The sequence below is a fragment of the Nasonia vitripennis genome (genome assembly GCF_009193385.2).
Source record: "Nasonia vitripennis strain AsymCx chromosome 2 unlocalized genomic scaffold, Nvit_psr_1.1 chr2_random0004, whole genome shotgun sequence".
Taxonomy (NCBI): Eukaryota; Metazoa; Arthropoda; class Insecta; order Hymenoptera; family Pteromalidae; genus Nasonia; species Nasonia vitripennis.
In genome coordinates this window covers 2,611,183-2,630,749 of record NW_022279610.1, presented here as the reverse complement: position 1 = coordinate 2,630,749, position 19,567 = coordinate 2,611,183, and the positions used below count along the sequence as shown (strand labels likewise).

The following is a 19,567-nucleotide window of genomic DNA, read 5'->3' as shown; positions in this document are numbered from 1 at the left end:
AGAAGAAGTAGGTACGCGGAAACAGTCCGATCAGTGTTAGCCGCAAACAGAGTATAAATGTCTAGATCTGAGTGTTAGTAAAGGAGCATGTAAGCACACCCGATGAACAAAATAGATGATCAAAGATCATTCAGCTTTATGGGTGATGATCAATGTTCCTCGCAATGATAGATGCTTCATGAGAAACCACACTCTCACATCTACATCTGTGTGTCGTCGACTCAGTCAAAGCAGGGATCCGCAGCAGTCTTGCGATTGGTCCTGTCCAAGAAAAAGTATGACGAGAAATTAGGAGGTGGATAAAACAAGGTTGAAAGATTCAATCAAAATAGAAAGAGAGATGTATATATTTATGTATAATGTACAGATAATCGCAAACTTACATTCTAAGAGGAGAAAGGAGAAACCCCTCCATGATGCGCTTTTCTCTTAGCTCGTGCGGCAAGTCGTTTCGTAGTTGTGCTGTGCCAATCCTAAACGAGTGTCTGTAGCACTCAGAGCTCGTACGTGCGATCACCAGGTCATGCATACTCGCTGCCCTGCTTCCGGGGTTGTCAACGTCACGAAAAACGCACATTTCCCTTAGATACGTGGGTGTATCAGTGCAAAGCACTCTTACTAAGGAGGAAAAAGAAACGTATTTGAATCGACCCTGGCACGACAAGATGCCATTCCGAGGAACAGTGACCCGCAGTCCCCGGGAGAGATTAGATTAGATTAATTTTTATTTGCGTACATTATGTTGTACAATTCAATATGTACAGCAGAGTAGTAAAAGTACAAAAATAATAAGTTTGAGGTATCTGTTTTAGTAGGTGTGTAGTATGAAAGTATGCTGAGGTGAAGATGGGTTAAGCGAGAGTGAGCAAGTGTGTGCGTGTGCGTGACTGTGTACACGATGTTAATGTGTTTATGCGTTTTCGAGTTCGAAAAAGTAATTTTTAGCTAGTTTCTTGAATACTGTGATGGATGTAGTGTTACGGAGGCGTGATGGCAGGTTGTTCCATAGGTATGAGGCGCTGATATGAAACGAGTTCCTCAGCGTCTCCGTCGCGAAAGTAGGGATATCCAGAAGTGTCACTTCCCCCTTAACAGGCCGGAGTGCTACGCGAAAGTCGAAGTAAGCCAGTACGTATGATGGTACGACCGAGTTAAACATTTTACGAAGGAAGCAGACTGTGAAATACTTCCTGCGTCCGACAGTGGTTAGCCACTGCAGCTCCCGCCTGTAAGGGGAGATGCGTCAAGTCACAGTATACAAGAGAACAGTAGTCGATGATCGGAAATAGGAGTGCTTGCACGAGATGTTTGCGCAATCTGAGATTAGTACTCTTTCTAAAAAAGTAAAGCCTGTACATTAGCGAGTGAGCACGTTTACACACTTGTGTAACGTGCTCCTTCCACGAGAGTTTAGAGTCAAGCACCAGTCCCAGATTACGCACAGAGGATTCAAAGCTGACCTGGGCACCCCCGATATTAATGAAAGTGTTAGCTGTTGAGGGAATTAGGTTTATGTAGTATGGGGAGTCCAGGACAATTGCTTTGGTTTTTGTAATATTAAGTTTAAACTTGTTTTGCGCAGCCCAGTCCATTATCCTCTCGGCATTAGCACTCAACTTGTTTGATAAAGAATTGAGCTCCTCGAGGTGGCAATGACTGTAAATTTGCAAGTCATCCGCGTAAATAAGATGGGAAACATCGGAGTCTAGACAGAAACCGATGTCGTTGATGTACAATGCAAACAGCAGGGGACCTAAGACGGAGCCCTGCGGGACGCCGATGTTAAGACACCGCGGAGAGGAACGCTCGCTATTGTCACCAACGACGGCCCGCTCTATCTTAGTGAGATAGGAGGCAAACCAGCGGATGACCTGCTTAGAGAAGCCGAAGGTGGATAGCTTTCTCAGGAGCCGGACGTGACATACAGTGTCAAACGCCTTGCTGAAGTCAAAGAGAAGGAGAAGTGTCACTTTCTTTTTGTTTATCCCGACCCTGACATCATCAGTTAGCTTAATTAGGCCAGATTGAGTGCTGTGGCCAGTAAGGAAGCCACTTTTGGGGTCTTTGTCCTATATGGGTTGTTTACAGCTGCTGCATGGCTGAAAAGGCACTTCCACACTCTTCTCGCAGTTTGCACTCATTTTTCGTCGATAATTTACTAGCAGTCGGTAAAGCAGATATTTATAGGAGAATGATAAGTTATCGACGGAGTGAAAGAGTAGATGTTGACTCTTACGGCTAGATGTAGCGTTAGTGGAAAGAGCGTGATGGATAAACAGAGCTGTCAACTGTACTCACCAGAGAGAGAGGGAGAGAGAGAGCAAGGGAGAGGGAGAGCGAGAGAGAGAGATTTAATTGTTTTTTTATTGTTGTACATATACAATTATAGTATATGTGTGGCCTGAGTGCTGTGGCCAGTGCGGAAGCCTGTTTGATAGTTGTCTAGTAAGAGCCTTGATTCAAGGTATTGTGAGACTTGCCTGTGCACCAGCCACGCCAGGGCCTTGGAGAGAAAGCAAAGAAGTGAAATCGGACGGTAGTCAGTCAAAGATGTTGGAGAGCTGACTTTGTTGAGTGCGCGCACAAGTGACATTTTCCAGGCAGATGGGAAGCATTGGGGAGAGAGAGAGAGAGAGAGAGAGAGAGAGAGAGAGAGAGAGAGAGAGAGAGAGAGAGAGAGAGAGAGAGAGAGAGATGTGAATATATCTGATGAGGCACCACCGGGTTCATCAATTTCTTCCATCTAGAATATTTAGAGAGAATATTTTATCGTTTAATCTATTATTGCAATTTTCTAATTTTTTTTAATATTTGGTAGAATTTGTCAAAAGTCTTTTCTAATTATAATTAATTTTTCAGCAAAAGGACTATTTTCATTACATACTAAATATTTGATTATTAGCGAGAATTTAATAAAAATTTTCAATACTCACGAAACGAATCATCAAGAATCATTGTGTATAGAAACTGATTTAAAAAATTTGACAAACAAATAAGATCTGAAAGCTTAAATGGATCTTGTTGTTCGTACATTTCAATATCGTCTAAAATACTGAAAATAAAATAAGTAATTAATAATGATAATATATGGGTCTCTTTGACATGGTTATCCCCCCCTGTTCACTTTTTTTATCTTTTACACTTAATATATTCCATGAAAGACTTGAAATTTAGCTGATCATAAATAGTTTTTATTGTCGTGTGGCCTTTCCAAAAAATTAAATATGGTGGACAAGTACAGAAATTATAGTGTTGAATGACTGTAATGCTCTTTGTTATTTTAACCTTAAGACATAAAATGATATTTAGGAACAATTTGAATTACTTTATTTTATGTGCCGACGTTTCGAAAAATTAAATCTTTCCTCTCAGGGCATCTAAAAATTAAAAAATTTTACACTAATTAGAGTCTTATGTACTGTACCTTATAACAAACGGATTAGGACTAATAAAAACCTACTTTTACAAACCATAATACTATAGTTTATCCGTATGATAAATATATCAATCCAAAAATTAAAGGTATTTCACAAATTAAAGGTATTTCACAAAAAAATAATATTGCACTCATCAATAAAACAGCAGCCAAATTCAATAAGTATATTAAACTAGGTAAAGCCACGATAGACAGGGATGACATTAACAACGTTGTTTATAAGATAGACTGCAAGGATTGCGATGCCACATACATCGGCATGACAACTAGAGCTCTCAAACATAGAAAAAAAGAGCACGCTTGTTGCATAAAAAACAAGGACGAGAAATTACCTCTTACAGTTCATCATATTAACACAGTACACAACTTCAACATAGAAAACACACAAATCATCGACAAAGTACACAACAATTACACATTTAAATTTTCAGAAATGCTACATATGCATTATCATGACAACACAATTAACAGAATGACAGACGTATAAAATTCAATAGATACAATTAAAAAACATCGCGCTCGTAAAAAATAATCTTCTCTCCGTTTGAATTCAACAAGTCGCAGAGTCGCAGAAAGCTAGTAGGTATCAGGAGAGCATGAGAGCCGAAGAGGTGGCGCCTAGCCGTACGAATGACCACAGGCGCCGTTGCTACGCACAGGTGGGACTATACCATTCGTTGCTATGATTAAGCGGCGTCATATCCCTGTAGCGGCACATACGGCTGGAGCGTGGACTCATATATGCTACTCGCAACATAACATCCTTTCAAGCAACAATAAACATCTCTGTGCGACTATCTGTCGTAAGTTTGGAACATAACGGTTTACAACAGTTATAACTAACCTTCAATTTGTGTATTTAACGTGTTATAAATTTTTTTTTTCATGTATTTTATCAGTATGACATGTTGGTTTTTATGAGTCTAAATTCGTTTGTTCTAAGATTTGAGACTTTAGTGATTAGTATAAAATTTTGTAATTTTTAGATGCCCTGAAGAGGAAAGATTTAATCTTTCGAAACGTCGGCACATAAAATAAAATAATGCAAATTGCTCGTAAAGATCATTCTATGTCTAAAGGTTTAAGTATAGAAATTATTGACAAAGATTTTTCATGTATATTTCTGCTGCTGAATACGAATCCACCGTTAGTTATTGTTTATGGGGCCACCTATTGTCTAGGAACTCAAAAAACAGTCTCAAAATTCAGTATTAGGCGCTGAGATTCGCAAAAGTGGAAAAAAAATAGTAGCTAAGCTGAATTGCTCAGATTTGCTTTGCAACCGTTTGTTGCAACGTCCGCGAAAGCGTCGGTATTCGTGATAAGGATGTAGGAAACAGAAGAAAACAACTCAAGAAATTGACACGAATCCCGAGGTATCATAGAGTAGAAGAAACAATGTATTGTGCGGCTGATCTTGATTCTGTACAAGTATGCACCAAGTCGCGTCAACGTCTTCTCGGCGTGCAGGGTATCTCGCGGTCCGGACATGCGCGAACGTGAAGGCCCTTACTTGGTACCGCTGCACTTATTCGCAAATCTGTAGCCGTTGCTACTGCTGACGCAATATAAAAAGGGCTCAGCCCTACATACTTGCAGTCACCATTCTCGGTAGGCGCGAGCCACACACTCCAAACTCATACATAATCAGTGCTGGTAATGTTGATGGCATACTTGCAGGAGTCGACGTCGTCTCGACCGGTCGCTGGTCGACAGGCCGGATCGTCCTTCCCTGTCTGTAGTAGCAGAAATTGGTCGAGACGTTGTAACATGGCAAGCCCAAGGTGAGGGAAAACTCAATCTGGATTATTCCGTGCTTGTATACTCTTAACATTCACCGGTATTCTTTATAATTACTTTATTTTCCTGGGCGCCAAGTGAAAGCATTCTCGGTAAGCTAGATAGAGCGTATGATCCCAGAGGGAGATCAGCTGAATTCAACCACTCGGAATTCATGGTTTGCCTATCAATTCAATGAATACGTTTACGTGTGCTCTGATAGGGAATTGAGCCGGTATTTAGGTCTCATGCAAAAATAAATATACTCATAAATTATAGTAAAAGTTATTCGGGCGAAATTGTTTATTCATTCAAACCCTAGCTAATGCAAACTCAAAAAAAAACTTTAATTAATTTGATCATGGAAATCTTTGGCAAAGTCACGGAAAACATCAGCGTTGCCTGGAAATTTACGTTGTTTTAACCTAACTATGTGCTATCCTAATTAAATTTGCTTGTTTAGCTAGATCCTCGGGTCTAAGCGCGGCGAAATAAATACACACTTGTAACAAGCTCTAATCACAATAACAAAATTATTATTGAACATTAAGGTTTTAGTGACTAAACGCAATTAAATAACTCTAGGTCGCAATAACGGCGGTTTGAATGGAGAACGCGGCTGAATTGCGCTATAGTCGCTAGACACTCCAGATCTTCGATCAATAATTATTGTACACGAATCAACATAGTTGCGCTACAATAAGTTCTTAGGACGAAGCGCGCTATTACTCGACCGGCACAGAATTTTTGAGTTCTCTCTGCGATGAATAAACACAATAGAAATTAAGCCATTAAAAACCAGGCAAAACCTGGCAGAGATATCGAGAAACGAACTGTGCTATCCTTTGCATAACCAAAAAAATAAAATACCCGTGTTTTTTCTTTTGTAGATTACAATTGTTTGTAACAAATTATTTAAACAAATGACCCAAAATGTCGTAATTTTGCAAAACTGAATGCGGATATCGATTCTACGGGCAAAAACACGACAAAAACCTATGTTACGTTTTTTTGTCAGAGTTCAATTTGTTAGTCTAAAACAGGAACAAACTTTTCACATGTAAATCATCCTTCTCATCCGTCTTATATGTAGACCTGCGGAATACAGTAGTGTTGCATGCTACAATTGGATGAGCTTATTTTTTTTCAAAACATTCCGTGTTAGAGATCACGTTTGAGTGGCAGGCTAACGGTGGTACATCAATTGAAAAAAAAAATTATCTTTCGAAACGAGACTTTAGGAATAGAACTTTTCATAAAAATAGATCACATTATTCTGTGTCGATAACGCAATTGATAATGTCGAGACGGAGAGTTAGGGATCTACCTGATTTAGTTGAGGATTCTGACATTGACGAAGATCAATATGTTGATATAGCATTTGTTCCTGTTGATCATGAAAGTTCAGATTCGGATGTTGATCTAGAAGAAGATATAACATCTCATGATCTTCCTACAGGTTCTTACGAACATGTGAAAAGTACTTACACAAGTACTCAAAAATTGTTGGAGCCGAATCATATTTACGATTGGGAAGATGATACTCTGGATAATATATCTCCTGATATCGAGGACAACTCCAATCTGTCAGCTATTTCTCCATTGTTTTTTAAAAATTCCTTAGAATTATTCGAGTTATTCTTCTCGGAATCGATGAAGAATCATATTGTGGAAGCTACTGCTGAGAATCATTTCGATTTGTCTAAAAATGATCTAGAAAGATTTATTGTAATCATAATGATTACTATTTTCAATTCTAGAAAATGTCTTTATGATTATTGGTCAACAAAACGAATCCTAGAGTGTCCAATCATTACCGAACTTATGACGAGAAATAAATTTGTTACCATCAAGAAGAATATTCGATTTTACAAACATCAAGATGAAAATCCAACTGACAAAGTTTGGAAAGTAAGAACGATGTATGACATGTTCCGTGAGAATTGCATGCAATTCGGTTTCTTCGACTACAACCTATCGGTAGATGAGGTATTTGTGAAATATTTCGGTAGATTTGGTATCAAGCAGTGTATCAGGAATAAGCCTATCAGGTTTGGAATAAAGATGTGGGCACTTTGTTCTTCTGATGGATACATCTATGACCTCGATATTTACACAGGTAAATCAGGGAATAACACACAAAATGTTTTAGCTTCTGTTGGATTGGGTTCAAGAGTAGCAATACAATTACTTTCTACTTTGTTAGAAGGAACCGAAAAAGAAGATTTGAGTAAGTAACACGTATACTTTGACAACTTTTTCTCTAATCCAGACCTAATGATACATTTGAAGAAGAATGGTTTATCATCAACTGGCACTGTCCGGCAGAATCGTGTGAAAGAGAAGGTCGAAATGCTAAAAAAACCTGAAAGAGTTATTTCTAAGCATGAAGCTAATTCAGGGTTGCATTTCATTACGGTAATGGATTCCAAACCCGTATCGATTCTCTCAATTAAATATGGGGATGAACCGAAAGAGGCGATGCAAAGATGGCAGGAATCGTCGAAAAATTCCATTCTTTTCCCTCATTCTTTTTTCATGTACAATCAAAACATGGCTGGTGTCGATTTCCACGATCAACACTGTAATGCTCTGATGCCTTCGATAAGAGGTAAAAAATGGACATGGTGTCTTTTTATGCGACTTATTCAAGCATCTTTGGCGAACGCTACGGTGATTTACAATAAACTCCATCCGGATGAAAAGAAAGGTTCCAAAAATATTGTTCAAGAAGTTTGTGAATATTACATTCAAAAGCTATCATCAGTACGTATTCCCAGGGAAAAGAGGAAGCCTGAAAATTCTTCAGAACTCATCATGAAACAAGGAAGTATGAAAAAATGCGGAATAGGTACGTGTTCGACGAGAACTGAATGGTTCTGTACGAAATGTTGCAAACCTATTTGCAGAAAACACAAAGAAGATCACGGCAATGTGCCGTAATTAGGTTCATAACTCGGAAACTTATTGAAACTTTTACTACTTTGCGCACGATTGTTTATCCTTATTTTACACTAACAAATTGAACTCTGACAAAAAAACGTTACTGAGGTTTTTGTCGTGTTTTTGCCCGTAGAATCGATATCCGCATTCAGTTTTGCAAAATTACGACATTTTGGGTTATTTGTTTAAATAATTTGTTATAAACAATTGTGATCGACAAAAGAAAAAACACGGGTATTTTACTTTTTTGGTTATGCAAAGGATGGCACAGTTCGTTTCTCGATATCTCTGCCAGGTTTTACCTGGTTTTTAATGGGTTAAGATGAATTCAGTCAAATCGCTACGAAAAAAATATTCGGAATAATTTTACGTCTTATAAATTAAAGAAAGAAATTTGTTAAATTACGAAAAGGTATTCCTACCTAAAAAATCACGTGATAATTGCGTGATAATCGCGTGATATTTCCAATCAAATTATCATATGATTATCGTGTGATTTATAATTAATATTATTAAATATCATTAAAAAAATATTTATAAATGAAAAATAGATGATTAACAAGAAATAAAAAGAAAAAAATTTTTGATTAAGATTTGAACCCAGAAATTTGGCGTGACAATCCATTGCTCTACCAACTGAACCGTTCACTTTCTTTGACGCACAACGCATAAAAGCAATTTCTATATGCAAACTAAACTTATTGTGATTAAAATAATAACAGGTAATTTTCATTAACTTCACAAAAATGCAAGTCATAACATTATTTAGTTACAACCAATTATTATCTAAATGTCAATAAATTGACATGTTATTATATATTTTTATAGCACTGCGTGACCGAAGTCCGCGTTTATGTCACGCCTATCCGTGACCTAAGTAGTCCTTTATTGCACCGTGCTTTATCGTTCTCGCTACACTCAGACGCTAACCTCACATTACAGCACAGGACTGATTATGTCACGGATAGTTGTGACATAGCAGACTTAGGGTAGGCAGATGCTATAAGATATTTAGGCACGACCGCGACACGTAAGTGCCTTATAGTTTTGTATGCGAAAAATGTGTGAGATGGGAAATCTCAGGAAATTTTCGACTGTTTAGGCTGAAATTTTTAAAGGAGTCTCCTCTCGCATAAACTAAATAACTAATTTTTTTTTATTCCGATTCTCTACGTCGTTTTTAAATGCGGGCACAATTTGTTTAATTTTAGCGTGTTTTTTGAATAAAAATTTTGGTGTTATAAGATTATCTCTGAGAGATATTAATCAATCGGGCTACAAATTTGCGTGATAACCATCCTCATAACAGTAAGATGCCAAATTTATTTTGTGCTTGATCCTGCATGTATACGCAGAATGCGGTCAGCTTCAAAAATCGCTAAAAACGGTATTTTGGCTCTAATTCAAATTCTAATCATTCTACAAAAAAAAGTTAAATAAATAAGTTTGTCACGGGGCAACTGGGCTTTTGCGCTACAGCCGCAAAGATGCTGTCGCGTCAACGAGGGGGATTACTCACTCTTTCTATCTCCGTACGGCTATCCCTCGATGATGCTGAAGTCGGCGACGGACGTTAGCCGTCGGTGCAATGCCGACTCCGTACTATGCAGCCGGGTCGCATCGGTGTATAACTGCGCGGCGTGCGAAGCTCGCCGCGCTTTCTTCGCGTATAGAGTCTGCGGCCAGGCGCGCGTTCTGTAGCCACACCGAGATGTAACCGGTTTTACTCTACCGGGTTCGTCGGAAGGACGCAACAGGAATACGGAATAAATACTCATGCATTCGTGTACAATTGAAAGATAGCTATATTCTTTAAGATGTTGGTACAATAGATCGCGCGAGAGGACGAGTTCGCACTCGCGGCTCGTACTGGAGACGAGCCGATGACTCGGTGGCAGCGAGCCTCGGCTTCGGCATCTGCAGCCGACTCGATAATATACAGGGTGAGTCATTTTAATCTTTAATCTCAATTATCTCGTTGGCAAAGCATGCCAGCGAAAAAAGTTTCGGTTAAAAGTTTTAGGATTTTTCCCTGGCTATCTGATGATGACCTTGACAATGTCATTGAGCATGACCTTCAAGGTCATTTGAAGGTCAAGTCGATTTTTTCAAATAGAAACCTCTACTTTTGGCACCAGAAATGGAAAGAGCGGGAAATTTTACGTTCCAACATGTGATTTTGGAAACAAATTATCTTTTGTGCGGAAATTACCTTTGACATCAGCCGAACCCAGGATGCACCATCGAGGAGGTTGTCAAAAGGATTTAGCATCCCATTTTTTTTTTTTTTTTTTGTATTTTTTTTATTTGTTTTTTTTTTGTTTTTTCCCTTTTTGTTATTTTTTTGGTATTTTTATGGAATGTTAACTGGAGTTAACCATTGATTAATTGTTCGAAATTACCGCCGTTTTGTTGGATGCAAAGATCAAGTCGAGCTCTGAATTGTCTTATGGTTCTAAGTAGAACATCTCGAGGGATTGCTGCACAAGCTGTACGAATGCGTTCGATCATATTATCTCGCGTTGTTGGCCGTTGAGCATAAACAACATTCTTAAGATATCCCCATAAGTAAAAATCGGGAGGGGTTAAATCAGGTGAACGAGGGGGCCAGGCAACTGGGTCACCTCGCCCAATCCACCTGCCATTGTAGCGGGTGTTTAAATAATCACGAACAATGCGTGCATAATGTGGTGGTGCTCCATCTAATTGGATCCACATTCTTAGCCTTGTGGCTAGGTCTACATTTTCTAGTAATTCAGGTAAGATGTCTCGAAGTAATCTCAAAAAGTTTACCCCATTCACGTTCTCTTCAAAGAAATAAGGACCAATCAAATAGCCATTGATGATTCCACACCAGACCATAACACTCCAGCGGTGTTGATTGTCTATGGGCCTGAACCAATGAGGATTTTCATCTGACCAATAATGGCAATTATGTCTATTCAATTCTCCAGTGTTTCTGAATGTTGATTCATCTGAAAAAAGAACGTGCCTGAAAAAGTCTTGATCTTGTTGAATCATTCGCATTGCCCATCGACAAAAACGTACTCGCAAAATCATATCATTTGGAGTTAACTGTTGTGTTAATGTTATGTGATAAGGATGATATCTTCTCGCTCTCAATATTCGGGATGCTGTTGATTGAGGTATACCTATTTCTCTTTCTATTTGTCGAGTACTAATGTGAGGATCAAGATGAATAATCGCTAGAATGGTAATAACAAGAGGATCGTTTTCGTCGTATTCATGATGACGGCGTTGACGAACAAAAGCTCCATTTCGAGCTTTCTGAGTTAAGGTTTGAATAGTAACATTACTTGGGTGTCTCCTATTGGGATAGCGTTCAGCATAAAGTCTGGCAGCTGCTGCATAATTATTTCGACTTTCTCCCAAAATCATGATCATATCAACGATTTCGTTGGGACCATAATCAGCCATGATCAAAATCAAAATAATTTGTTACAGACCAGTAAACAGGGAAACAGATTTTTTTCAATAATAATTATCGATTTACAAGAAGAAAAAAACACGATTAAGCTTTTCTGGACTAATTTGCTATCTACATAACTGTTAAGAGTAGTTCACTCTCAAAAATTGACACTAATACAAAATAATGGAATGACTTAACTACATCAAGAATTTTGAAAATTGACACTAATACAAAATAATGGAATGACTTTGAAAATTTTTGAAAACTGAAAAAATTACGAAAATTTTAGAAAATATTGAAAATTTCTGGAAATATTGAAAATTTTTTCATTTTTGAACGCATGTCACTCTCTTTTCATTTATGGGGCTAAAAGTAGGGGTTTCCATTTCAAAAAATCAACTGGACCTTGAAATGTCCTTGAAGATCCTGTTTAACGACAGGGTCAAGATGACCATTCGTCAGCCGGGGAGAAAACTGAAAACTTTTGTGGGTAACATTTTCTCCTTGAATGCATTCGAGTTCAGCTAACCAGTTGTACTGTTATCGGCATGACCAATGACCTTGACCATTGAATTCAAGGTCAAGGCAAGGTCATATTCAAACGTAAAATTTCCCGCTCTTTCCATTTCTGGTGCCAAAAGTAGGGGTTTCTATTTGAAAAAATCGACTTGACCTTCAAATGACCTTGAAGGTCATGCTCAATGACATTGTCAAGGTCATCATCAGATAGCCAGGGAAAAATCCTAAAACTTTTTTCGCTGGCATGCTTTGCCAACGAGATAATTGAGATTAAAGATTAAAATGACTCACCCTGTATAAATCGCGCAATAGCTAAGGTGACGAACTTACAGTTTCGACGCGCGCTTTGGATGCTCGGTCGCCGTGTATCTGTTGCTGCCGACGGGGAAAAGTCCTGGGTGGCCGGGAGGCGTACCTCTTGGCTGAGCGATGCTGTGCTGGGGTACCTTGGGTGCTCGAGATGATGATGGCTCGGGTATGCTTCTCCAACGGATCCCGGGTTGTCGCTGCTCTCTCTCGTCTCATGCTCGTAAATAATCGCGGGTGATGTACCGGTAAAAGATCTCACACGTCTTGACTGTACTCGCGCCTTTGCCTCTCTGCCCTCGCGCGCCGAGTCCGCGCGCGCTTCCCGAGTATCGCCGAGCTGGCAACGTCGCATCACGCATGAAATGGTCGCGCAAATACGAATTCGCGTTCGCTCGTCACAAGTTATAAATTGTTGAAAAATATAACTTTGTTTTTTAGACAATAAATCATGAAAATTTTTATAACTCGAATTTACAGCCCAAAATTGATTTTTTACTGCTAAAATACCAATTATTTGTCATAAAACTTTGTGGATTTATGTTTTACATAAAAATGTTAAATATAAAAGTTGTAGATATTTTTGAAGCACAACTTTTAAATGTGGAAAACATTTTTTTAAACACTTCTTAACAAACAACAACCCAAGAAGGGATTTTTTAGGCATGAAAGTGCGGTACATAAATCTTTGCTATGCTAATTAATGGAAATCTTCTGTTTTAAAGTAATATTCTCTTCAAAATATAATTTCTTGCTGCAACTGCTTGGCATTGTATTTCATTTTTTACCTAAACAAAAAAAAAGAATAAAATTAAAACTAAAAAAACCTCTGTGTTCCTAAATAATATTTAAAGTAAAACCATTTATGATCTGCATTTTATAAGCACTGCATCTGTGAAAATATAAATTACATTAATTACATGGAATCATTGAAATTATATGAAACATATCGTACCTGAAAGTTACACACTAACGAAGATCCAATATTATCGATGATGAGGCAGATGGCGGATGCCCTTGATCCTACTGCTCCCCATCTAGGGGACCATAATATATCCAGTTGTAGTATGACTTTAACACTAAAAAACAGAATAAATCATATTAAAAACTCATAGTAACAGATGATATTCAACTCACTGGACTATAATGCCAACAAATGCAGCATTACTCGTACACCTACACATACAGGAAAATATGTTACAAACTTTTATCACATAGTTTATATTTACAAACAAAAAACTAGCAGTATATTTATAATCCCTGTTGAGGTACTAACGCCAATCAGTACTCTCAGGAAACAAAAATACAGCTTCATGGTCATTTTTAGATGGTTCAGGCAACTAGAAACGCCTTCAGCACATCCAGAAAAATGGAATATAGCTCCAGGGTTGTCCCCGGGTAGTCAGATGAGCCAGAAACATCAAGCAGCATGGTCAGATACCGTTAAAATATCCAGAGACACCAATCAGCACCACCACAGGCAGAGTAAATCTAGCTTCTGGATAATCTTGATGTCATTACGGAAGTTAGCAACGCAAACCTACACTTGCTTCAATGGTGTGAATCAGCTTCAAAAACATCTTGAAATGTTTGAAGTAGCCAGCAACACCAAGCTACACTGCACACGACAGTGCGAATCAGCTCCAGGGTAGTGTAAGCGTGGTTGAATTAAAAGCGATAAATAGTAAATTATCTCTGTCCTTTGAAAGCCACATGGCTGCCATTGGGAGGCATCACAATGACAACACTGATTCAACTCTAAAAAACAGATTACACAATCACACTGATTTCACTGCATATAACGCAATAAATATCTATTGTTATCATAGCCAACACGGCGGATTTGCGGTTGCCTCCCGACAAGTGTCCTGGCTATTTCAACTGTCATAAACAAACAAAAGCGACAACAATTGTTTGCATTATCTGCGATGCAGCGTACCACTCGAGCTGCTTAGCTCAGAAAGAAAAAAATTATTGGCAAGTGAGTAACAACTTGCCCTAACAATGGTTTGCCCAGAACATAGCTTCAAGGACATAACCTCAAAAATTGAGGACTACAGCATAAGTAAGTCAGCAAAAGTGTTAATTGTGCAAATAAAGTTAAAGAAATCCGAAAAAGTAAGGAAAGAACTCTTAAAGGAAGTAAAGATCTTTGCGCAAGATCTGCAAAATTGTGATTTTAATGAGAAGTAAGCATACTGAAAGTTGAAAATTTACTATTTAAGCAACTAGTCGAAGAACTGGAAGAAAAAAATAATTTATTGAGGGAAAAACTTGTAACTTAACAGTATGATAGTGTATTACCTAGAGTATCCTATGCTGAGGTGATAAGGCAGCCAAAACCACTCTGTGAAAAAGCAAAAATAACAGTAAATAAGATGGGCAATGAGACTATAGATATGAAAAAGAAGGTGATATAGAGTGTTTAACGCGAGAAAAAAAGATACAAACTAAAAATGTGTATTATAACAAAAAAGACGAACTAGCCATTAACTGTGTAAATAGTGATAGCGTTGAACTAACCGAAGCTGTATTAAAGGAAAACCTAGAAGGAGTTTGTGAGGTTAGGAAAGAAGAACTCATAAATCCTAAAATCAAAATAGTTGGTTTTGACAACTACTTGAATTGGAGTCAAGCTGAGATAGAGAGTGATATAAACTCGAGGAACTTTAGCAGTTTTTCAAATAAAGGCCTAGCCCTGCATATGTATAAAAGAAAACGTAGTGATATAACGACAGTATTAATGCAGGTTCCTTCTGAAGTATACAAATTCATCAAGGAGAATAACAGCAAAATCTTCGTAGGATACCAAAGCTGCAAAGTCTACGACTACTTAAGTATAAGACCGTGTTTCAACTGTGGTAGATATGGTCATAGTGGAAACAAATGTAAAAATAATACAGTTTTTCTAAATTGTGCAGATAGTCATAAGACCAGTGATTGCACAAACAATATAATAATAAAATGCTTAAATTGTGAATTTTTAAATGTTAACTACAACACCACATTTGACATCAAACATGTTGCTAGTGATCACAACCTATGCAACATATTCAAGAAGAAAATAAGCTTATGAATAGAAAGAATCGACTATCTGAGGAAACCTACCTTACCATCTGTGATCCCAGGTTACTATACAAGGATGGTAACTTATCAACAACCTTAACAGGATCAAGGTCCAACGGATATCGATATAACCAAGAAAAATCAAGATCGAATCAAAGCTGGAACAACTCAACAACAAGGTCGACGGAATTCTGCAACGAGACAACCGCCGTTCTCTACGCAAATTTAATCAAACCAGAAAGGATTGAGACTTAGAAGCGGTAAAAATTTAAATAGATGAAATAGCTACTTTTGAATATTTAGACACAATAAGTAAAGATTCAATTCAGAAAGAGAGAACTTGTAATAGTATTGATAATTTCAACAAATTGATTAGTAATAAAAATGATTTAATTATGCACCTTAATGTTAGAAGTATGAATGCTAATTTCGATAAAGTTAAAATTTTATTTGAGAGTCTAAGTATCAAATTATCTGTTGTGATATTCACTAAAACTTTCGAACAAGTTAATCATAGTATATATGAACTGATAGGGTCCAATGGGAAATATAACTGCTATTACAACGATAGTAGTTTAAATAAAAATGATAGGGTTATAGTCTTTGTTAATAATAATTTAGTACAAAATACCGAAGTAATTAAATATGGTAGAATTAAGATTGTAAATACTAGAATTATATTAAGTAGTAATAGCAGTATTGAAATATCGTCCATATACAGATCTCATGAAATACCAAAGACTGAATTTATAATGGATTTGAATAAATACTTAATCAAAAAGAAAAACATAAAAAATCATCTTGTAATTGGCGATTTTAATATAGATCTGTTAAAATGCGATTGTATGAGCCAGGAATTTCTGGGCAACTTTCTAAAAAAAGGTTATAAACCTGGATTTGTTGGTGTAACTAGACCACCCATAGGCTTAGCCGAACAATCCTGCATTGACAATATATTTATAAAAACTAATAACATTGACACAATTACTTATAAACTCAAAGCTACAATGACTAACCACTACCTTATTTTTATTGCAGTCAACAAAATAAAAATAGAACAAATTAAACCTTTAGAACTTTTGAACTACAACGAAATAAAACATATCGCCGCTACCATTAACTGGACTGAAATATTGTCAACGCAAGAACCAAATATAGCTATAAATAATTTAATAGATAAGATTAAGCTATGTGTAGAACAAGCTAAATCGAAAAAAAGTAAAAATGAACAGCAGGGTAGGAAGAATTAGATTACTGATGGAATAATTAAATCATATAAAACCAAAGAACTTTTATATAACTTATAGAAGATGGATATTTTAAATGATCAACTCAAACTGGATTACAAAAACTATGCTAAAATGTTAGATAAAGTTACTATAAAAAAATTAACTCTTAAAAAAGTAAAAGGTTAGGCGAGTTTGATATATTCCGCAACAAAATTACAGATAGAAAAGAACTGAGATCAATGAAACAAAGTCAAATTTATTATATTTCATCGTAATTAAGCAAAGAAGAACTCTCAAGATAATTACTACTTTACTTGCCATGCCCTTTTCATTGTACTTATATTGTTTGTATGACGTTCTAATATATATAAAAAGAAAATTCAGTTGTTCACCAATAAACAAAATGAAACGGGCATGGCAAGTAACGTAGTAATTATCTTGAGAGTTCTTCTTTGCTTAATTACCATGAAATATAATAAATTTGACTTTGTTTGATTGATCTCAGTTCTTTTCTATCTGTAATTTTGTTGCGGAATATATCAAACTCGCCTAACCTTTTACTTTTTTAAGAGTTAATTTTTTTTAGAGATTTCAAGTCTTTTTTTAAAATTGTTTAGAGTATTTCATATTCAAAGACGTAAAAATAAAATATAAGTATCTTTAGCACCATTCGACCACAGCTTTTTTGTAACATTTTTATTACTACGATGAAATCACTGATTGTTCTAATATACATCACCTTCGAATTATTTCGACACCAAAAACCACGGTGCGAACTACCCAGACCTCGTCATCGGCCACCCTGTATACCTAGACGCCGCCCTTAAATGAGTTTTACACCTAGACACCAAAAATCACGGAGCGCGCCACCTAGACCTTGTCATCGGCTACCCTGGCAAGCTAGTTACTGTTACAGCTCCGGAATGCAGAGTATGCACTGGCAACCTCTTAATTCAAAATATCGTAATATATTATTATATTTTCTTGAGAAAGCAATTCTCATCTGTATATAGCTTTACGGCCAACTTCACGGTCCTAACACTTCTTGCGGCTAACTTAACGGTCCTTTCACATTTCGGGCTGAAGAAGAAAAACGTAATTTTAGTATTTCTGGATTATACACTCATATATTATAAAAATAAGCATCCTTTTCACTAATATTTTTGTTGGAAATCATAGTTTAGCTCAGAAAACATACTAAGCCAAAAAATCTTACGAACAGTAACAATAAGCATTTTCGTCTGTATTATGAAAAATCCGAAAACCAATATAGAAGTAAATAATGTCATGGGCGCCGCGGCTTCGTCTGCTTCTCAAACTTGCCTTCGTGGCGCTACCGCGCCACTTGATCAAAGATGTTAAAATTAAATATCATGCAAAGTTATTCCGAAATTATGTCAACAATCCTAAAAAACTTTGGAGTATCATAAACAACAAAATAGGAAAGCAGAAAAATACTAATACCATAAGTTATATCAAGGTTAATGATAATAAAATTTCCCATCGAAATGTTCGCTCCTTGTCGAAGGCAGCTGCCTTAACACCTTAGCAGCTGACCGGGTGATGGGCTTATGAGAGCAGCACTCCCCATAAACAAGCGGAACGCTGCTCTCTAACTAATCAAGCGAATCGCCGTGTTGACCGTGCGGTGCGACCCGTGAGCCACCAAAAAGGAGAACCTGGGTGGCGAGGCGATCTGAAGTTGCATGCGGAAGTGACCTGACCCATCTTTGGCTTCCGCTGACCTGCGAGACGGGAGGCCGGAATCTAGCCAATTCTGGTCAATCGGCTTAGGCGAGTGCGTGATATCGAATGACGTCTGCCGGAAACTCTCCAGAGAGCCGAGTACCTTCGTTCGTGGTGGGAGGTTCGAGAGAGCCGAGCTGGACTAGTTCGATAGCGCGTGCTATACCCCGGTATGATGTGCCCAGTCTGGTACCGCCTTCAGTCATGTGTTGGGGCCATGCCAGCTGCCCCTATAGACACATGCCGGGATGAAGAAACCTACTAAAAATGGAGACCAATAACGAACATCAAGAAAATACACAGGAAATCTTGGAATTGGAAACCCGAAGGGTGCAAACAGTACAAGACGGTGGATATCCAATCCACAAAGCAAGCAGCAGTACCAGCATAGCCAGCGCCATGAACGCAGCAGAGTACCGGTTCGAGAAGAAGGCACCGGTAGATGAAGAGAGCCAGACCATAAAGGAATGTTTATTTATTTATTTGTTTATTTATAAATCAACGGGCTAGAATGCCCTTACAAAAATATCGAATTCATGTACATAAAATATTGAATAGAACGAACAATATAAAACAACAAGATAATATAAACCAAGTTACTTAGCTAAATGCCGATACAAATGACTTGAGATTCACTTTAAATTCCGACAATTGCTCAATGACAGTGATACGTTGAGGGAGAGAATTCCAGGCACGCTTTAGTCTGGGTATGGTCGAATAGAACCCAAAGTTCGAATGCGCCAGATGCTCGTGTATAGGTCTATGGCTACGCAAATTATAGGATAATTGTCTAACTGAGAAAAGGTCGGAAATCGACGGACAAATCATAAATTTACGCAAAAGTTTAAACGTAAGCAGACCATCATGGTACCGATGCACTGACTGTATCGAAGGAATACCCAACGATGTCGCAATGAGTGAATAATCGTGATCAATAGGCGCCATGGGCTGGCCGGACCTGTAGGCCAAGTAACGAATGAATTTATGTTGAACGGAATCTAAATGGTTTATAGCAATTTGAGTGTATGGAGACCAAATTTGACGACAATAAATGAAAGTAGGCATGACCAGAGTATTATTAAGATAAAGAACTGCGGATATGTTGGAAAAGTC

General features: G+C 37.6%; 1 protein-coding gene across 19 annotated transcripts in view; it reads right to left on the bottom strand.

The window, feature by feature from the left end:
• Positions 1-19,567, bottom strand: part of LOC107981865 (ubiquitin-protein ligase E3B) — a 583,577-nt gene that overhangs the window by 241,404 nt on the left and 322,606 nt on the right. For all 19 annotated transcript variants that reach the window (XM_032601499.1, XM_032601501.1, XM_032601502.1 and 16 more), the window contains one exon: positions 2,934-3,052. In XM_032601499.1, the coding sequence (XP_032457390.1) occupies positions 2,934-3,052 (119 nt within the window). The remainder of the gene's footprint in view (positions 1-2,933; positions 3,053-19,567) is intronic.